The following is a 19,064-nucleotide window of genomic DNA, read 5'->3' as shown; positions in this document are numbered from 1 at the left end:
AAGTGAATCTTAGTGTTCTTGGCAGCAATTTAATTTATGGTTATTCACTTTTGTCTAACAAATAGGTTAAATCTCCTGAAGATTCGGAAAGTGAGGACGATGAGGATGACTTGTTAGACGATGAATTTCATCAGAGATCTTCAGAATCTCAATCCTCTTCGGAAGAGTCGGTGCCTTTATTAGATCTAGGATTAAAAGCACGTGAAGATTATGAAGGAAAGAGTCCTGAAACAGTTAAATCTAAATTCTGTATTACTCCAGAACCGTCATATACCGTAGATAGTATTAAAGGGCTATTTGCTGATACACCAGACAGAACACAGCCATTGATTCGTCTTGCTGTCAAACATTTTTGGGATGCCAAGTTGAATTCAAAGAGTGAATGCGAAGTTGTCCTATTGAAAGCTTCTAATAATCCTCCACCGGAATTCTCGCTTGATTATTATGACGAAGCAGGTAAGTGTTTAGATGTTTAGTATTGATTTTTCAAAGCAATATTAATTTATTCGTAAATATATGTAAGGGTTACTTGCTATAACCAATCAAACTATTTTCTATGGTCAAGAATAGATGTTCACTCATTTTATTGCTGTGATTGTAGCGTTTTTTATGCGTGTCGTAGCATATATTTTTGTAATTACCTTCAAAAAGTTGTATTTTCATTCAGTAGTAATGTTATCAATCGTATGTAAACATTGCACTGTATATTGCGTTAATTTTTTTTTCAAATCTGTCTTTTTGTGGTTTACAGATCTCGAATTGTTCAGAACTCAATCAAATGTGAAATTTATAAGTCGTGCTTTATTGTTTGATTTGATAAATGAAATTATACAAAAGATTTATGTTGGTGAGAATAATGACGTTGAATTACAAGAAAGGACAGTTAACTCATCTGAATCGAAAACGTTTCATCGCGTTTCAAGTGCTCAGTTTCGGCTTTGGCGTGGTCCTTGTCCGTAAGTAAAGACGTTTTAATGTTCAGCCTTTAATCTTTTTTTGAAAAATTTAACTAAAGGTGACTGAATTTGCAATCATTTTAAAGCATTTTTCAGTTTTTCCATTGTTATGACGTTTCATTAATTAGGGCCAGTGGTCAAATTGTTTTAACAGTCATTATGATTACATTTCAAGTTTCAAGAGTAAGAGTTTTATGAATTTCTATTACTTGATACATTAAAATTTTCTCAAAATAAACCCTACTATTCAAAAAATTGCATGCTTGTATTACTTATATATGGGAATGGTCGCTTCTCTAATTGTTCTGTTTCCTTTTTTTCACAGACCAACCACTTACAATCGTCTATTGACTATTGTTCAATCTGAAGTTTGTCGAGAATTGAATCTTAGGATAGAATCTAAATCAGAAATGCTTAATCACGGTGGTAATAAAACAAAATATTCTGGTTTAAATGAAGTGATACCGTCTGGTGTACGTTTATCTCGTTTAGTGCAATGGACATTAGCCAAAAAATCATGGTTAGATCGTGTATTAGACCTGGAATTACGTGCAGATGAACCAAGTTGGTTATCGTATGTACCAGAAGAACGTGAGATTAAAATGAAATTAGCTCATGAACTATGGGAGGATATACTAGACGATGCTTTGAATTCTGTTCTAGCCTCAAATGCTTGCCATTTGTCAAAGTAATTTATACAAGATCATTCTGTAATTTGATTTTTCCTAATATCTAGAATACCAGTCTGAAACTACTGTGATATATTTTTTTAGTGATTGAATGCTTTTATACAAAAATGTAACCATCAAATGTGTAGAAAAGAGGAAGTATTGTTTGTATCTCAGATCTCACCTTATGTTGTTCCCACTTCCTCTGAAGCATATCACTTATCCGTAAACCGAATAGAACAGCAACAATCATATACGAATAATTTATATTCTATTAGCTTTTGTACATATATATACATATTCTTCCGCATGTTTTTTTCTCTTTTCCTACCCACTAACAATATGTTTAATTTCATTGTTACAATATGAAAAATACAAATGAAATGCTTATTGTATATTATTTGATTTAACATGCGTACTCCTATCGCTGTTATATATATCTAATATGCCTAAATAACCTAGTGCATTTGATTTGTTCTGCATCTAACATCGTTCTCCCTGTCCTCCCGCTATTTCTACTGTATGAGATTAACGTTGACTAGATTTTTCTTTCATATTTTTTTTCGATTTTTTTTCTTCGAATAGAAATGTTACAATCATGTGTACTTTGTAATAGTTGCATGTCAATGCCTATTTGTGTTTACCCGTTTCTCTCATCCCTTGTTTGTTTGTTTGTTTGTTTGTTTGTTTTTTTCCCTGTATTCCTTAAAAGCCTATTAAATCAAACGATTCATGTTTTCTATTTATTCAATTTGTTTATAAATCAATGTACTATTCTCTCTAATATTGCAAATAATTTTCTTTATCGTAAGATACAATAATGTATAATAGCGATAATTCACTATCATATAATTAGCATAAAAATATTTATTCTTTTCTAATGAATGATTACTCAAATCACACCCTACTTAAATCACTTAATTCAGTAAGCATGTACACTTATGCAAATATAAAGTATTATAGATACAATAAATGTTAAGTAAGAATTACAATTGAGTAGATAATAGAGTACTTTTATTTTTGTTGTTGTTGATGCTTATCAGATTTTTATCCTGTTTAATTGTTTTAAATGACCCTTGAGATCTCTACAATGTGTAAAACGTGTTCTCTTATTTATTTAACCCAAATTTTCTGATTCGAAAATCTTGAATTTTCATTTCGTAAGAATATTATCATTCACGTACAAAATTCAGATCTTAAAGCTCTTATATAATTCGCTCATTTTTTTTTATCTTCGCATCCCTTGTGTTACGTCCTGGTGTGTTGTCTCTGTTATGTACATATCGACCCTGTTGGGTCCACAGTCTTGCTGCTCATATTTGACAAATCAATACCACTGCAGTTTGAAGACGTAAATTAAGGACACGAATAACTGGTTCAGTGAAGATTTGTTGGTTCTCCAAATACACATTTAATAATATTACATAAAGGAAAAATATGTCGAGTTACTGTGCAAACACATTGAATATAGTTCACACTTGTCATTCTGAACACAGTTTATACTGAATTGATACAAGAAAATATTGACCTTTAAATGTCACTGTGGATGAGGTTCACACCTATAACCGTGTCCGTGTCATCTTTTTATCCCGTCATATCAGAGTATTAGTGCACAAACTGATGTCTTGGGTGGCTATAACCTTTCACTTTTAATGCTTAGAAACTGAATGCTTTGACCAATAGGCCGCTACTTGAACTGAATTAATGTTTCACAAGAGAATATAAGGTCAGGTCTGTTATATACTTATTAGCCCAATCAGAACCAAACGATAGTCATGTAAATCCTGATATAAAAAAATCTTCGAATATTCACTACTTTCTATTGGTATCATCGTCAACTAAAGGTCCTCATACTTTATATTTGTTATGTTTACTTGCACGGTCAAGTGTATGCTCCATGTCGCTAACAATTTTCTGATATCATGAGATGTATCTTGACCTAGTGTACACATTTTCTCAAGACTTCAACTTTGCCAAAAAAATTCGGCTATTCAGATTTAGTAATCATATCATAGTTTCTCTCTGATTACTTTCAAACGGTCATCATTAAAAAATTGTGGTCAAATTATTATACCGAACCAACAATATTTTAAAGGAAAGCATATTAAAATCGAAGCATCAATTAAGCAGGGTTTCGTTTTAAAGTGATTAAGTAAATACAGTTTTTGGTGGTTTCATTGTGAGTTGTTCTAACATAAGTAGCCACTTTACTGACATTTGACGATTGGCTGCTAATTTTCAATTTTGTTGTAAGATCCTGAGTTGACGTAGGATGATGGCCATCAGTGATTTGAAATTATGTTTATGATAGATTTGCCTTGGTATTCAGATTTTAGATGGAGAACCAAGAGTTTTGTCCCAAGTCGTTCAGTAATTAGTTGTGGTCTATAAAACTAGTTTTCTCGCGTTTTGTAAAATAACTAAATGAGCATTATTAAGGTTATGCATCCAGTAATTGGGAAACTTGTCAAATCAACTGATGAGGCATTGGGTCTCCATCTACTGAAGTGGTTAGAATATGTGTTGCCTATGCCTAGTTACCGCCTACCTCAATCAGCGATCTTTGATTGTCTATCAGTACATTTGAGGAAACTTAGGGTCAATCAAACTAAACATAGGAACAATCCGCAATGTTAGTGTTGGTGCAGATTACCTGATTGAGGTTCGCCTGATAACCGCGCTCAGTGATTGAAGACTTGGTGACATGGCTCAGAATCGTCCGGAGTGACGCATATCCATAAACTTTCAATCTTCACCCATGTCTTGAATTCCAGTATCTCTTCATACACACCTTTCTACCCTGTCTTTTTAAATCGTATTCCCAAGGTTAGGTCTTTATTTTATCGTTGCTACTAGATTACTTCGATCTTTTTCGTTGTTTTCATCTCTTGCTAAACTGGAATTTAAATGTGGATCAACACACATTATCAAACTTCATACTGATATATGTTTATTGTAAAATTAGTTAGTAAAGGTCACAGACATTGTTATCCGCTGGGAGAGTATGGTACAATCATACTGATGATTGCAAATATAGATTATGTGATTTTATTATTCCTCACATACATGTGTGTAATAGATATGGGGATTGAAAGTTTTAAGAATTTTAATCTTGTTTTAGATTGAGATGGTAGGTTGTCACGATTACACAACATCAGCCTCTGAATTATAAGAACAAACGATGACTAACGTCTCAACTGTTTTTTTATATCTGGCCTGAATTTCATCTTGTTTCTTTGAAAAACAGACTGATTATAATAACGACTAAATGAGTTCCAGTAATCCTGAAGGTGAATATAAGTCAAACACTAAGGAAGTATTATTAAGACATTGATGATCCCATTAACTAGTTTCTCTTTATCAGGATAATTCGTTGAATGTTTTTTCGATCTGCTTTTCATACAAATAGTTTCTTATTTTCACCGTTTTTTCTTTTTCAAAACTTGTTTTAATGTTGAGAGAAATAGTTTCAAAAGTTTTATTCTCAGAGATATGTTCTATGAAACTATATTTTGACTTCCTTCACACCCTAAGTGGCTTCTGAGTTTTGAAAAAGATCATTAGATTTTTTAAACTTACCATTGGGTTCTCTTAAACCTATAATATTTCGAAGATGTCATTTTTCAAAATCCTTAATGTTATTTTAAGAGTTTGTTGGATTTTATGAAGTTACAATAGAATTGTAATGGCTAAGATTGATACAAACCTACTGAATTATATTAACATACTATTCACGACTATCAGGATACTTAAAATATATAGATGTTATAGAATCTTATATTTTATCCAAATAAAAAGAATAGTGATCTGATTATCATAATACGTTAGTTACACATAAAATTTCTCTATTTAACATTGAAATTATCAAGAATGGTTCAAAGGAACATTTACATAATATTATCAGAATGGGTTTTGTGGAGATTTTTAGAAATTTCACAGGTTGAAATCATGAGTTAATTGAATCTAGACCACCATGGAAAACCTGGAAGCACTGGACGGCCGTTTCGTCATAGTATGGGACTCCCCAACAGTGCGCATCCACGATCCCGCACCCCGCGGGATTCGAACTCAGGGCCTACTGGTTTCGCACCACTAGACCAGGTTTTCTATGGTGGTCCAGCTTCAATTAACTCGTGATTTCAACCTGTGAAATTGACAATATGCTATTCATTGTTTCATATAAAGTATGACCACAATGATATATTATTGCAAACACAATACACGATAAATCAGAAGACATTATAATCTATGTTAGGAAATATCTTTACCCTGATTTCTAGAAATATGTATATAGTTTCATATAAGATTCCAGTGGTCCATACCTGATATATATATATATATATATATCACTTGTTCCATATAAGTAATATCTAACAAAATACTAAAACTTTGTCTGCATTTATTGTTATTTTATATTGTTACTGTAATCACCAATATCCCCCAAAAAATTGTGAATACAAAAATGAATTAAGAAAATAATAATACTTAATTGTTTGTTATAAATGATCAATCATATAAACCAATTAAAGTAATTACATATTTCTGATATGAATCACAGTACATGTGTGATTGTTTTGTTTCTTCGCTATAAAAGTTTTTTTTAAAAGAAGAAACGTACATCTAGCAAAGGAAACAATAAACACAAACACACACACATAAGTATATATATATATATATATATATATATATATATATATATATATATATACTGTTTACCTGAATAATGTCATCATTGTTGTATTTAGTAAACAACAGCATATTATGAAATAATTTAAAAAAAGAGCTATATTCAAGAGAAATGGTAATTTGCATTACTTGTCTAAAGAAAGTATGCAATATTTAATGATTGAATGATACTAAGGAGTCACACGCATATGTATCCATAAAGTAAATGTAAAATATGTCTGAGTAGCTTAAAGTTATTGTATTTTTCATTGATCTGAAAAAAAATATGATTATTGATATCTGTGTTTTATGATGAATGTAATTTGATAAATAAAAGGAGATCATTTACAAAACTTTATCACTAAAATCAGACTACTTTTTATGTAACATCTTAAAATATCATTGGAGATTTGTTTGTTTGCTATGAATTTTAGTTTTGTTTTCTAGAAGACATAACATTTATTCAATTTTATTCTTTGAGAAGAAATCAGTCATCATCTATTATCTTTAATGGGTAATATGAATGATGTATATACAGGTTGAATCCATACTTCTTTTTTTTATATTCTCCATTAATTATGATTACTATATGTGATTCTCTCTTTATTCTTTGCTCTCTTTTTGTGTGTCATTGTTGTAAAGTTCATTTTTTTCTTGAAATTCAGTCTGTAATGAATTAGTTGAAGATTTCAATCCATTCGATTTTAAATTGTTTGATGATTTACTTCTTGTATCATTGATGTCTGAACGAATTGTGGATTTTCGATTTATTCGACCAATATTTGATAGAACACTTTCTGATCGATATCTAGAATCTTTTAAAATTGGGTTACTTGATTTATACTCTTTAGAATCATTTTTTAACAGATCATTTTCTGATTGACCAATTCTTAATCTAAAGAAGAATAAAAGGAGAAATTATGTTGTTTTGTTTAATAAGTTGATTTTTTGTAAAATTAATTTCATTATATCAAAATATATCTGAAGTAAAAACTCACTGGTTGAGATTTATTCAATATAGTTGTTAATTGGTCGCAGTACCATAGACTTATTCAGTCTTCATACTTTAAATTATAAGTTTGTACTTTATACGCTTCATAGTTGTAAATCATAGACTGACATCAGTTAAGTAACCATAGAATACACGGAAACACTAGAGAAATATTTTGTCCATGTATGAGAATCCATAACAGTACGGAACGGATGGTAGCCATACGATATTGCGAATTGACTGAAGCTAAAAATATAACCAGTTGGATAGCACAGTAATCATCTGAATATCAAATGCTCACTGTGCAACCAGAAGTTTCTCTGTATGATCACTGTCAGGTTTGGAATAATGCTATATCAGAAAATATATCTGTCTAGTGTAACTTTGTTCTCACTGGTTGTATAACTGAAGTCAGTCTGTGATATAAAAACACAAAATTCAATAATTTTTACACACCACCACATATCTTTCATGTTTAACTTCAATTTCGATAATATCACCATTCTTTTAACTAATTTTTTTGATGCTTATTTCCTCTGCTGATGAAGAATGTGAAGGTTTAGACAAATGTCCTTTTTTTGTCAGACCCTCATGATCGAATAAATTGTAAATAATTTATAAAATAAACACAATATGTACGTTTAGACATTACCATATGAAACTCAGGGTTCATTCATTAAAGTCTATATAGACATCAAGTCAGGTTTGTAAAGGTATGCAGCTAAGCAATTATCAGTCAATTCAATAAACACCTCATTGATTGAGATTGAAATTCTAGAAATCATGTTACACGTTTCGGAAAATACTTAATCAGTATATGTTTGTATGTATACAAAGTAATCGGTTTCTGCTTTCAAAATCATCATAACAAGGAAGTATGAAATGCCAAATATTTCATTGAGAAATAGAGAACCATATTTAACGTGTAAATACTTGATGTTAAAATATAAACAATTCATTAGCTACTTTATGAAGTAGCCAATACACATTATAAAACCTATTCCGAGTCCCCATTTTAAATTCGTTACTTGCATACCTATTGGTTGTTATAATATGAAAATGAAGACAACTATTGATATTTATAATGAATTTCTTATGCAAACATGAATTGGTACCTCGCTTCATATGATACGAGATAAATAAGCCATCCTAATCTTATAAATTACTTTTGTACTTAGTGAGACGATGATCAGTAGACTATCATATTTTATTTAGAGGTAATCGATTGCCTCGTTTATATTCCTGGTTTTATGGATTACTATTTGATCAAATACAATTATATCACAACTGCAACTACAATTATAGCGAAAATAATCTGATTGAAATGGTGTCAGCTCGGTTCACTCAGAAAATGCGACACAACAGATATATATACTGATGAATACAACATAAAGTATTTACAGAACTTACCTTTGTCTTACCAAATCATCACTTGTGTCATTAATATTTTGTCTACTTCTTCTTTTAAACAAAATGACTTCTCTTTGATAACCATCGTCATCATCATAGTCTTCAGTTTCGGTTGGAATATCTAATATATTTAACCATTCATCTGCCATACGAGTTTTTGTTGCACGTCTTAATGAAGCTGTTTCACGTGAAGCGCTTAAATCGGCTTTTGCACGTACTAATTCAGCATCTAAATCGATGCTGCGACGTTCCAAACCGGAAATACGACTAGTGTAATGAATAACTTGATCCTCTAATTCATGAATTTTCCATTTTTGATGTTGATTAACACTTCGTAATTCCATTTCTGATGCTTGTGTCGTTTGCAATTCAACCTAATTATTTTTTAAAAAAATTTAGCATTAAAAAAACATTACAATATGTGTTACTATCTTATTTAAAAATGGATATGTTTTTACTCTAAAAAAGTGAAATGACAAAGTGTTGAAAACAATTTTTGCAATAATCATATTGGTGCTTGGCATTGATACATTAAATCATTGACTGTTAGTGCAAATGTCAGGAAAAATTAAAATTTACGGCGAGAGTATAATTTATGAACAAGTCAATCAGAAGCGAAGGAGAGATTTCACAGCCACGGCACCTGCTCATGTTCTATTGGTTTACAGCGGATTTCAAAGAGGACGTTACAGGTGAGCGACTACAATAGATGGGATTACTAACAAGTCCCTTTATTTGTGATTACGTTGTTCAGATAACTGCAGGTTACTGTGCAAACTATCGTGATGATGCTGTAGTCCGATGTTATATGTATTGGAGGAAAACGTCTGCTAGAATGGGAACTTTTTTTCTCTCTATGCCAATTGAGATTAAGACAGATTATGATAATTGTTGCATACTGGATAATAAAAGCATCAGTAACACTTGTGGCAACCATTGCAGATGTTACTCAAGCTTTGATAGTTCAGTGGTATCAGTACTTTCAAAATATATGTACAATGAAAATAACAAGCATGCATCAGTCGTCTAGAGGAATCAGGAGAATCTTAGAAATCGACGGAACGGTCGTTAGGGAACGCAAATTCAATAGAGGAACAAGTGTTAAAAAAGGCTGGGCAAGTAGGACTTCCTTAATTGTACTTAGAAGGTCATTGGTTTACATGATATGTCATCTCAAACGGTACACTTTCAGCGTATGAGAGACTGACAGGTTGCAACGGTGATACCAGTTATATTAGAGTATGCACAGTCGGGCACCACAATATACATGGATGACTGGAAAACATATCGATCACTATCTAGACTTTGTTACGTGAATCCTATCGCCCCACCCCACTACGGGAGTACGCACAAATAATATAGAAACAGTGTGGTCGAGGCTAAAAGAATTTTTACGATCTTATCGACCATTATGCAGTCACATGGGCGAGTTCCTGTACCGTATGCATTTCGATTTCAGAACTGCAGTCTTTCCAACCTTGAAAAGTTTTCAAACCATGTTGAGGAAGAGCATCCACTCGTATTTTTTGGTCTTGTATAATCTATCCTTACTCTATACCGACTGCTTCCTGATTGGCTGAAATTTCTCAACGTTATTTAAGTTTCGTTCGAAGGTCGTTTATAAGCTGTAGCCTAGCAGACTGAACAATCCATTCTTCTTTGAGTTAAAAAGAAGTATTTTACCATACTCACGTACCAAGATAGTAAGATGATATAATTTTGCCTCTGTGGTATTTTATTGTGATATGTTAATGAATCAATAAGGCAAAAATGTTTGTTTGTATGATAACAGATTTAGATTGTGAACTTTGTCAATGACAGTTTAGATGCTGTCGAAGTTGTGTTTCGTACCATTGGCGCAGGAAAACATAGCCAGTCAAAATATATCATTCCAAAGCATTGTTTATAGAGAAAACAGCACTGCTGAACTCTACTCACCAATTTATCTGCTTCGATAATCGTTTTATTTTAAAAAAGTTTCCCTTATCCATGATTTACTGACTTTGTATTGAAATAATAAATCAGCATCTATTTTTACTAACCGCTTTCTTACATAACACAACGGCGATAATGTTTAAACTAAATATGAAGTATCATTTAGGTTGACTATCAAGTAATTCAGTTGAGCCATATTTTCATGAGACATTTTGAGCATTTAATAAATGCTTTCTATGGATAAGCAACACGAAACGCTAACTTCAAATTCCTTTGTTTGTCATACCAGATATTGATTCTCTCTAAAGATATTCATGGATCCACCTAGAGTACGCAGATCAAATATTCCAGTTTTATCAAGATAATGATGAAATAGATTGTTTTCTATATGACTTAAGTGAATTTCTCTTCCTCTCACTGCAAAAGTTTGATCCACTAGTAGGTCGAATAATTACCAGCACTGACCATAGGGAACAAAGTAGCAGGGTGTGTATATACCGTACGACAATTTATTTTGTTGTAAATTATGCCATAAATATCATTAAAAAATAGTTTGTGTACGGTTTGACAACCGAGTGGTCAGTGTTGAGGCCTAACGCATGATATTAGGTAGTGAAGAGCAGTCATATTGTAAACACGGACATCCATATTCTTATTCGATGGACAGTGTTAGTTGGTTTAATAGTAGGCTAGAATAAATCCAGTAGAGGCCACACAAAAACGTTCCATCGTTCCATAAAGTTGTTAGCAATCTAAGTCGCGTTGCTAGCCACCTACTACTTGAATAAAACTCACGTGATAAACCTGATCAAGGGCTGAAGACATTAGATGTTAAGATTCAGGACTGATCACGGTAGTGCTAGTGTATTCATTAATTATCATTTTCTATATCTTTGGTTTAAATATCACCTCATAGTTTTGATTCCACCTAACTATATTTTTCTTATTTAGTTTTCTCAGTATCATCGGTATTATAGATAATCCAATGTTTACCATCCATGCTTCCAATTTTGGCTGAGTGTGCTGATGTAGCGTGTACGGTACGGAATTGATCATGACCAACCAACTAACATCGAATGATGAAGCAGTGCAAGTTATCTTTTCTGTGTAAAAGTTCTAAAAAGTGTGAATCTGTAATTATCTGATGTGATCACATTCCAGACATTTAGACCTATCATTGGAACTTATATTTAGGATCACCGGTTTAGAATCTGCCGGTTGAGATATATTACGATTATATTTCAATTCTGTACGTAAACATCTGAATTCATTTCTAACTTGGTTGACTACAAAGTTCTTTGATAGAAAAGGTTAGAAAACCAATATCAGTAATGTAATAAGATGGTTAACAAATATTATGAAATGAATATTCTAGTTGTAAATGCAGTTAGAGGTATTTTTTTAGACTAATAGTCTTCAGTTTTGTTGGAGTGATCCAGAAAATTGCTTGCAAAAGACAAGCAAGTATCAGGAAACACTAAGAAGCGTTTCATCTAATCAGGGTTCACTTGAAGTTTTAGCCAAAAATATCAAGGAAGCGAAACCTCAGATGCAGAGGTCCTGATTGGCTGATTGTTACACTGTTACTATGTTCAGTAGCATTCCAGAATCTTGTAGCAACCCAAAAACATTTAAAATATTTTAAAAAACCCTGTGTTTTCTGTGTTAAAATGGACCTTGGAGTAAACTACTTCTCGCATACTTTGTGTTTTCTCTCTCGTGTTCAGGTTGCTGTATAGTTCTAGCTTGGGTGTTACAGAATAGCTTTCGAGACGAATTTAGCGTTCAATCCGCAAGACTTACCAAGTTTCATTGAGAATCACTTAATAATATGCTATTCGTTGCAGTATGGTATTGTGGATAAATCTAGAAAATCAAAGGTGCAATTTGTTTCATTTTAAATTGAAAAAAAACTGATAAATACATAATGCCATATTTTCTTGTAACAAGTAATTTATCTCATCAGAGAAAATTTGTGGTGTAAGTGAATATTTCTTGGTGGTATGATATTCTCTAAGCTCCTTAAATTGAATCACTCATGCTAGTGAATACGACAATTCTACTCTAGTTATGACTGTTTGTTTTTATGGGAATGTTCTTTTATTTTCCTATATTAGTTTGATTTATGATCATATAAATCCAATGATAACAAGAATAAAAAATTAAAAACTTTAACCACCAATCACTGTTACGTTATTCATAATATAAAATTTGTATTTCTGTTCATATACTATTCACGGCATTCAGAACTAATAGAGTGATTTCGTTGCTGAGTGTCTGATAATCTTAATTGATGATAAAGTCTAAACAGAATCAATTGAACGTTATTATTTCACAGTTTCATCTATACATACCACGGATATTTTTCTGTATGAGTTTTGTAATAATGTTCAAGTACATTAATAACATGAAATTCATGTAAATTCAATATCTAAAAATACGTTTTATTACACTTATCCAGAGGAATCAATAATATTTCATCAAACGTACTTGCAGTTGTTCTAGTTCCTCACGAACTCTTTCCAATTCAGATTTAATATCTGAAATACGGGCTTCATTGTGAGCTTCTGTTTCACGTAAACGTGCTTGTAATTGACGTCGTTCAGCTGCATTTTCAGCTGTACTTCCAGCAAGTTCTTGTTTTACTTCTGTCAATTCTTTTCTTAAAATATCTCTTTCTGAACGTAATTCATCCATTTCACGTAATTTAGCAATAGCCATCTCCCTATCAGCTGCAGCTCTACCTGTTATTGTAGCTGCTTGTCTAATTAATTCATCTCTTTCCGTTTCAAGTTGGGACATACGATGCATTTGAGCTGTACGTTCTCTATTCAGCATTTTTAGGCGCAATTCGGTCTAATTAAAGAAGAAATTAGCCAATTTGATTAGTTAAAGTTTCAAATAAAGAAATGTTCCATATCATATAAATAATATTTAAATGTAAAGGTCATTTCTTAATAGAAATTAAACATGTATTCAGATTGATTTTAATACAAAATTGATTGATATGCATCAGTTATCAAGTGGTAATCAATGAGCTGACTACTTCTTAAGTGCTAAATAAATTAATGAAAACAAATTTTATCACAGTTACCAGGTGAACTAATTTTATTTTATTGTACACCTTAACAAAATCAATTTCAAATGCATTAATTTATTTTCAAATTAGAAGAAACAATATAAAGCAATAGCTACTGTAGTTCTATCATATCAACCTGGTATAATAGAAGAATTACGAAGAATCTTAAAGTTACATAGAATTAGAGCTTTCTATAAACTAACCAACGCTGCGAACTGTTTTATTTCAGATAAAAGATAAAAAGCTTTTTACTTGGACAAAGATAGTCTCGACTGTGATACTCTCTATATTTGCATGTCAACTTGTGGAATTTCGACTCGTGCAAAGTAACACCCGAGCTACGCAAAAAGAGAAAATATTCTTATGGAAATCAGGAATTTTTAAATATTTGGCAACAGTATGTGCTATTTTCAATAACTATCAAATCGACATTAGCAATGACAAAATAATATAGAAATGTTGTTTTGACTATAAAGAGAGATGAGTAACAGAAGCTTTTCATATTATACTAAATCCTACTGCGCTCAATAGAATAATAAACCTAAATATCCGTCGACCTTGGATCGTATATTCTAATAACGGCATCTTATTGTGTTCAGAGCTTGTTGCATGAACGCACATGAAAATTCAACGCGATCCCTTCATATTTTATATTTCTACACATAAATATACAAACAAGTCTCATACCATCTTGACCAAAACAACATGAAACAGACGTAATCAGACCTATCATTCATTTGTACTTTATATTCTGCTTTGTCCATCTGTACTGTTTAAACTCCTATTAATTTGATCTGGCTATTTCTTCGTTCTCTGAAGAAGAAACTTACACAGAGTTGAGAAATGTCAGAAATTCAGTTTTCTACTCATTAAAATATTACAAATATATCTTTATTTTATTATATATTCATTTATTAATTGGTTAAACTATACATGCTCAAACTGCAAAAATTCTAATTAAATGTCTTTGCAATTATCATTATCTTCATTAAAGGTTAATTTCTAATGTAAATGCATGTATAACTATGATAATCTTTGTCATTTTTATTCATAACTAGTGATTGATATCAGTGACCTTTTAGAGTTTAGAACGAATATATAATTTTAAGATGAAAATAATAATATGAATTTGTACAACTACTACTTATTACTAAATATTACAAATGATCTTATTATTTAATAAAACATCATTTATATATTTAGGTATATCTCTGTTTGTGTTTGTTAACAATGATAGAATTACGATTTAAGATTCATTTCATTACCACCGCTCAATATTATGTAACATTGAAGTTGATGTTTAATATGTTTTGTTTTATTGTTTTAATATATAAAAGTATTTACGTGTTTTATTGAACGTATAAATTGAAGTCATTCAATCAGTAATATTGAACGACGAGATTAGAATTGAATCTAAATGGTATTCTGTACAAATAGGTAGTTGGTAACAAATTTTATCATATAGTAGAACTACAAGAATCGATATCAAATAAGAAAAAACACTGAGTGGTAAAATCTATAAACATAATGTTGATGTATAACACTTTCAAGGACTCTAGACATTCAATTCCATACACTTCCTATCTTACTTAATTGATTATTTTAACATTTAACTGTGTTTTGTATACACGTCCAAACATAAATGATTCAAATAAATATATCTATTTTCGATTGAGATAATGAACCGGTTAATGTTACACCACTATTGAAAACCCGAAAGCACTAGACGGCCTTTTCATCCTATTGTGGGTGTCTTCATTAGTGCACATCCACGATACCGCTTGCAGAATTCTAACCAAGGACCTCCAGTTGCACGCGAACGCTTAACCTCTGGACCACTGAACCGGCACCCGTCGGTGTTAATGTCTAACCTCAACCAATCCACGAAATCGCGCGACCATCTTCCATTGTACTGACGTAGATACCTGTCTCTACCCAACACAGATTAGCTGAAGGCCCTGAGTTCGAATCTCGCGAGCGATATCGTGGATGCGCACTGCTGAGGACTCCTATAATAGGACGAAAAGGTCGTTCAGTGCTTCCAGGTTTTCAATGGTGGTCTAACATCAATCGGTTCATGATCTCAATCAAAAACAATCTTTACAACTCTATAATGAAAATATATCTATTGCTCGTTGATACTCAGTAACTTGATATTTTTTGACATCGATAAAATAACATTTTTGTTGTTATGTTGAATTTTCGAGTACCTAATGAAGAGACTTTACAGTAAATGAGTTTTATAAGTTAACAATGAAGATGTTAAGGAAACATGTTAGTCTATATAACCTAATCATATTGTTATCGGGACAGTTTGAGTATAATGTGTTTCATTGTAACGGGAAGTTGTTGTAAATTGCATTCTACAACTTCACATTTTTAGTAATCCATGTCGATCGGTTTTAATTAATTTCTAATATTAGTATTATCACATTATATATTTATTAAAATATTTCATATCAACTATTCAATTAAGAAAAGACAAATTAGCACACACACACACACAGAAAAACATACTTACATCCTCTAATAATGAAGTAGCATTTTGTAGCTTTACGTTTTGTATATCCAATTCCATACGCCATTGTTGTTTTTCCTTTTCTAACAAATTTACTTTTTCTTCTTTTTCTGTCAACTTCGTTTGTTTTTTGAAGAGAAAAGACAATTAAGAAGTAAATTGTTAACATACCATTCTGTATAAAGTTTTTCTTTATTACTTATAATAGTATTTTGAGTAGTAAGGAGTGATATAGTTTGGTAACTAGGATGCATTTTGCAACTAGTTTATCCTAATTTGTTTTTTTTTTACTGGGGCTAAGCTCAAAATTACATATGATAGAATCCAATGCGAAATGAGGTTAGCATCGTGAAGGTAATAAGTGCAATCAATATTACTGTTGTTGTGTTTTCAATTAAACAAGGTTTTGTTTCCCTTATGCAAGTTTTTATTTGTTTCAACCGTTCTATTAGACTTAAAAATTGTGAAATTAAAAAAGACCACAATTATCGAGTGAAACTTTGTTGATAATATATTCTATAATACAATATCAATATATACCTCTGCTTGAAATCATGAGTCAATTGAAGCTAGACCATCATGGAAAACCGGGAAAAACTGGACGGCCGTTTCGTCCCAGTATGGGACTCCTCAACAGCGCGCATCCACGATCCCGCACCCCGCAAGATTCGAACCCAGCACCTATCAGTCTCGCACCAGGCGCTTAGCCATGACGTCACGTATATACCTCTGTTTTTAGAACAGTGCAATAAATTCTTTCCATGTTAATTTCTATAATAAAAATAAGCTATGGTAATGATTCCAAAGGACTAATCTTGCAACTGTTTTAACTAAATATACTTTAGGTATTCTGAAAACTTTACATTCCATTTGACTGATAATTCTTTCTTATTATCAGCACAGGTTATCATACACCACCACTTAAACTAACATCGTATTGAATAGAATTTTGAGGATTTTCAGCTAATAGACAAGTACTAATATAAAACTGACATTCTGAAAGACCGATATAGAATAAACAAAGAGTATTTTACTATATGGGAATGGCAATGAGCTTCATCCTGTAAAATGCTTTGCAAAATAAGAAATATTTCAGTGAAACAAGTTATGTATAACATTTGGGATCCACATAGTTCTGAGGAAAGGTATTCTCTCCGTTGTTAATTCTATATGTTTTAAAAATTAGCATAATGATAATCATTTTAGTGTTACGTTTCATTGTAATGATACCTAATTGTTTCATGTTATTTTTTTCCATAGATAGTTTTTGAAGCGTACAAAATGATTATTCTATTATAGAAACGTTTCTTCATAGATCGATTGCAAAAAACAGGTCACTTAGTTTAAAGCAGAAGGTACCTAGTTCTAGATTCAAACTTAACTAAAATGTATAGCTCTTTTAGGTTGACCTGATATTATCGTTTCTTGAAGTGATTGGGTTAAACATACAATTGACAGACAAGATTTTAATGATTCTTAATTAGTTAAGGTGTTGTGACTGTCAATGAAAGCTTTATTTATCAACTAATCATCTCGAAATTCATAAATAAATCGATGAGTATATACCAACAAATGTAAGATTTATTTGTTCAGGTCCGGAAAATATCTGTTTGTCTAATTATCGAAAATGTAAATTGAAAGAAAACTATCATCATTCCTAATACATTAATTGATATTTGAACAGGATGATAATAATACTGATATTAAACTTCTGTTAGGCATGTTGACAGTGACGTTAAATAAACAAAGTTATTAAAAAAAGACTTTTTTTTAAACAAGGAAAGTTTAATGATCGTTTGATTGTTAATGGCTTATGTATTCATCAAAAGATAGATAGGGAACTTATCATTGGGAAAAGGATAGCTCTTCATGATATGATAAATGTTGAAGCTAAGATTAAATGTAATGAGGATGATCGTGGAAACAAAATGAACCAGTTTGGGTTAGAAAATTTGAGGGGAAGATGGAAGGGGAAGCATATGGCTGTAAAGGAAGGAGTGTATGAAGAAAGAGAAAAAAGAAGGAAAAAATAAAATAAAAAAATAGGAGGATTGACATTTGGTCGACTTCTCTTATATGATGATGATGTTTTAATGAAACGATTATGTAGCTCATTTGAATTGGTTGATTCAGTGAGTAGACTAGTAGTTTAATTCATTCAATTCCTTTTAAATATAGTATTTTGATTGAAAGTATATCATTACTTGTTACCTAATACTGTTTAGAAACTGCTATAATTGTATTTTACAATAAAAGAATTACTGTAACGTAAAGAAAAAATCGACAGTAAACAAATTAACTTGATTTCCGGAAATTTTATAAAATCCCTAACACCACTATATATCACTGCCAAATAAAATTAAACATTTTATTTTTCATAGTTGAGTTCGTGAATTAATTAAACCTAGACCACCATGGAAAACCTGTAAGCACTGGATGGCTGCCCCATCCTAGTATGGGACTCCTCAGCAGTGCGTACTCACGACCCCGCTTGCGGGATTCGAACTCAGGACCTTAAGTCCGCGCGAATGCCTAGCCTCTAGCCCATTGGGTTGTCATGCGACGGTGTCAATACCTAACTGCAATTAATCCACGAAATTTCTCCACCATCTATAATTGTCTTCGTTGAGTTACCATCTCACATACTAGGATGAAACGAACATTCAGTGCTCCCATGTTTTCCATGGTGGTATAGTTTTAATTGACTTATGAACTCAACTATTAAATTACTACAATCTTCACAAAACCTCCCCACTTTATTTTTATATTATTCTTGGCTGCATATCTTATTCAATTTAACTCAATTAAGTGAAAAATTATGCAAATATTATTTGTGATGACT

The 19,064-nt window shown here is 31.6% G+C and overlaps 2 protein-coding genes across 4 annotated transcripts in view; one reads left to right on the top strand and one right to left on the bottom strand.

Annotated features, from left to right (window-relative positions):
- The window catches only part of MS3_00001611 (uncharacterized protein), a 44,837-nt gene extending 41,684 nt beyond the window's left edge, over nucleotides 1–3,153 (top strand). For 2 of the 3 annotated variants that reach the window (XM_051209080.1, XM_051209081.1), the window contains exons 3-5: nucleotides 66–456; nucleotides 752–956; nucleotides 1,282–2,832. In XM_051209080.1, the coding sequence (XP_051074502.1) occupies nucleotides 66–456; nucleotides 752–956; nucleotides 1,282–1,648 (963 nt within the window). In that variant the 3' untranslated portion in view covers nucleotides 1,649–2,832. Of the gene's footprint in view, nucleotides 1–65; nucleotides 457–751; nucleotides 957–1,281 lie in introns of all 3 variants that reach the window. The other variant, XM_051209079.1, reaches the window with a different exon arrangement.
- Nucleotides 3,154–6,018: 2,865 nt separating this feature from the next.
- The window catches only part of MS3_00001610 (uncharacterized protein), a 46,171-nt gene continuing 33,125 nt past the window's right edge, over nucleotides 6,019–19,064 (bottom strand). The window contains exons 12-15 of the mRNA XM_051209078.1: nucleotides 16,226–16,339; nucleotides 13,116–13,481; nucleotides 8,691–9,064; nucleotides 6,019–7,184 (exon numbers count right to left, since the gene is read on the bottom strand). Of these exons, the coding sequence (XP_051074500.1) occupies nucleotides 6,893–7,184; nucleotides 8,691–9,064; nucleotides 13,116–13,481; nucleotides 16,226–16,339 (1,146 nt within the window). The 3' untranslated portion in view covers nucleotides 6,019–6,892. The remainder of the gene's footprint in view (nucleotides 7,185–8,690; nucleotides 9,065–13,115; nucleotides 13,482–16,225; nucleotides 16,340–19,064) is intronic.

This window comes from Schistosoma haematobium, chromosome 1 (genome assembly GCF_000699445.3).
Source record: "Schistosoma haematobium chromosome 1, whole genome shotgun sequence".
Lineage (NCBI taxonomy): Eukaryota > Metazoa > Platyhelminthes > Trematoda > Strigeidida > Schistosomatidae > Schistosoma > Schistosoma haematobium.
The sequence above is the reverse complement of the archived record's forward strand: the minus strand, read 5'-3'. Positions and strand labels throughout refer to the sequence as shown.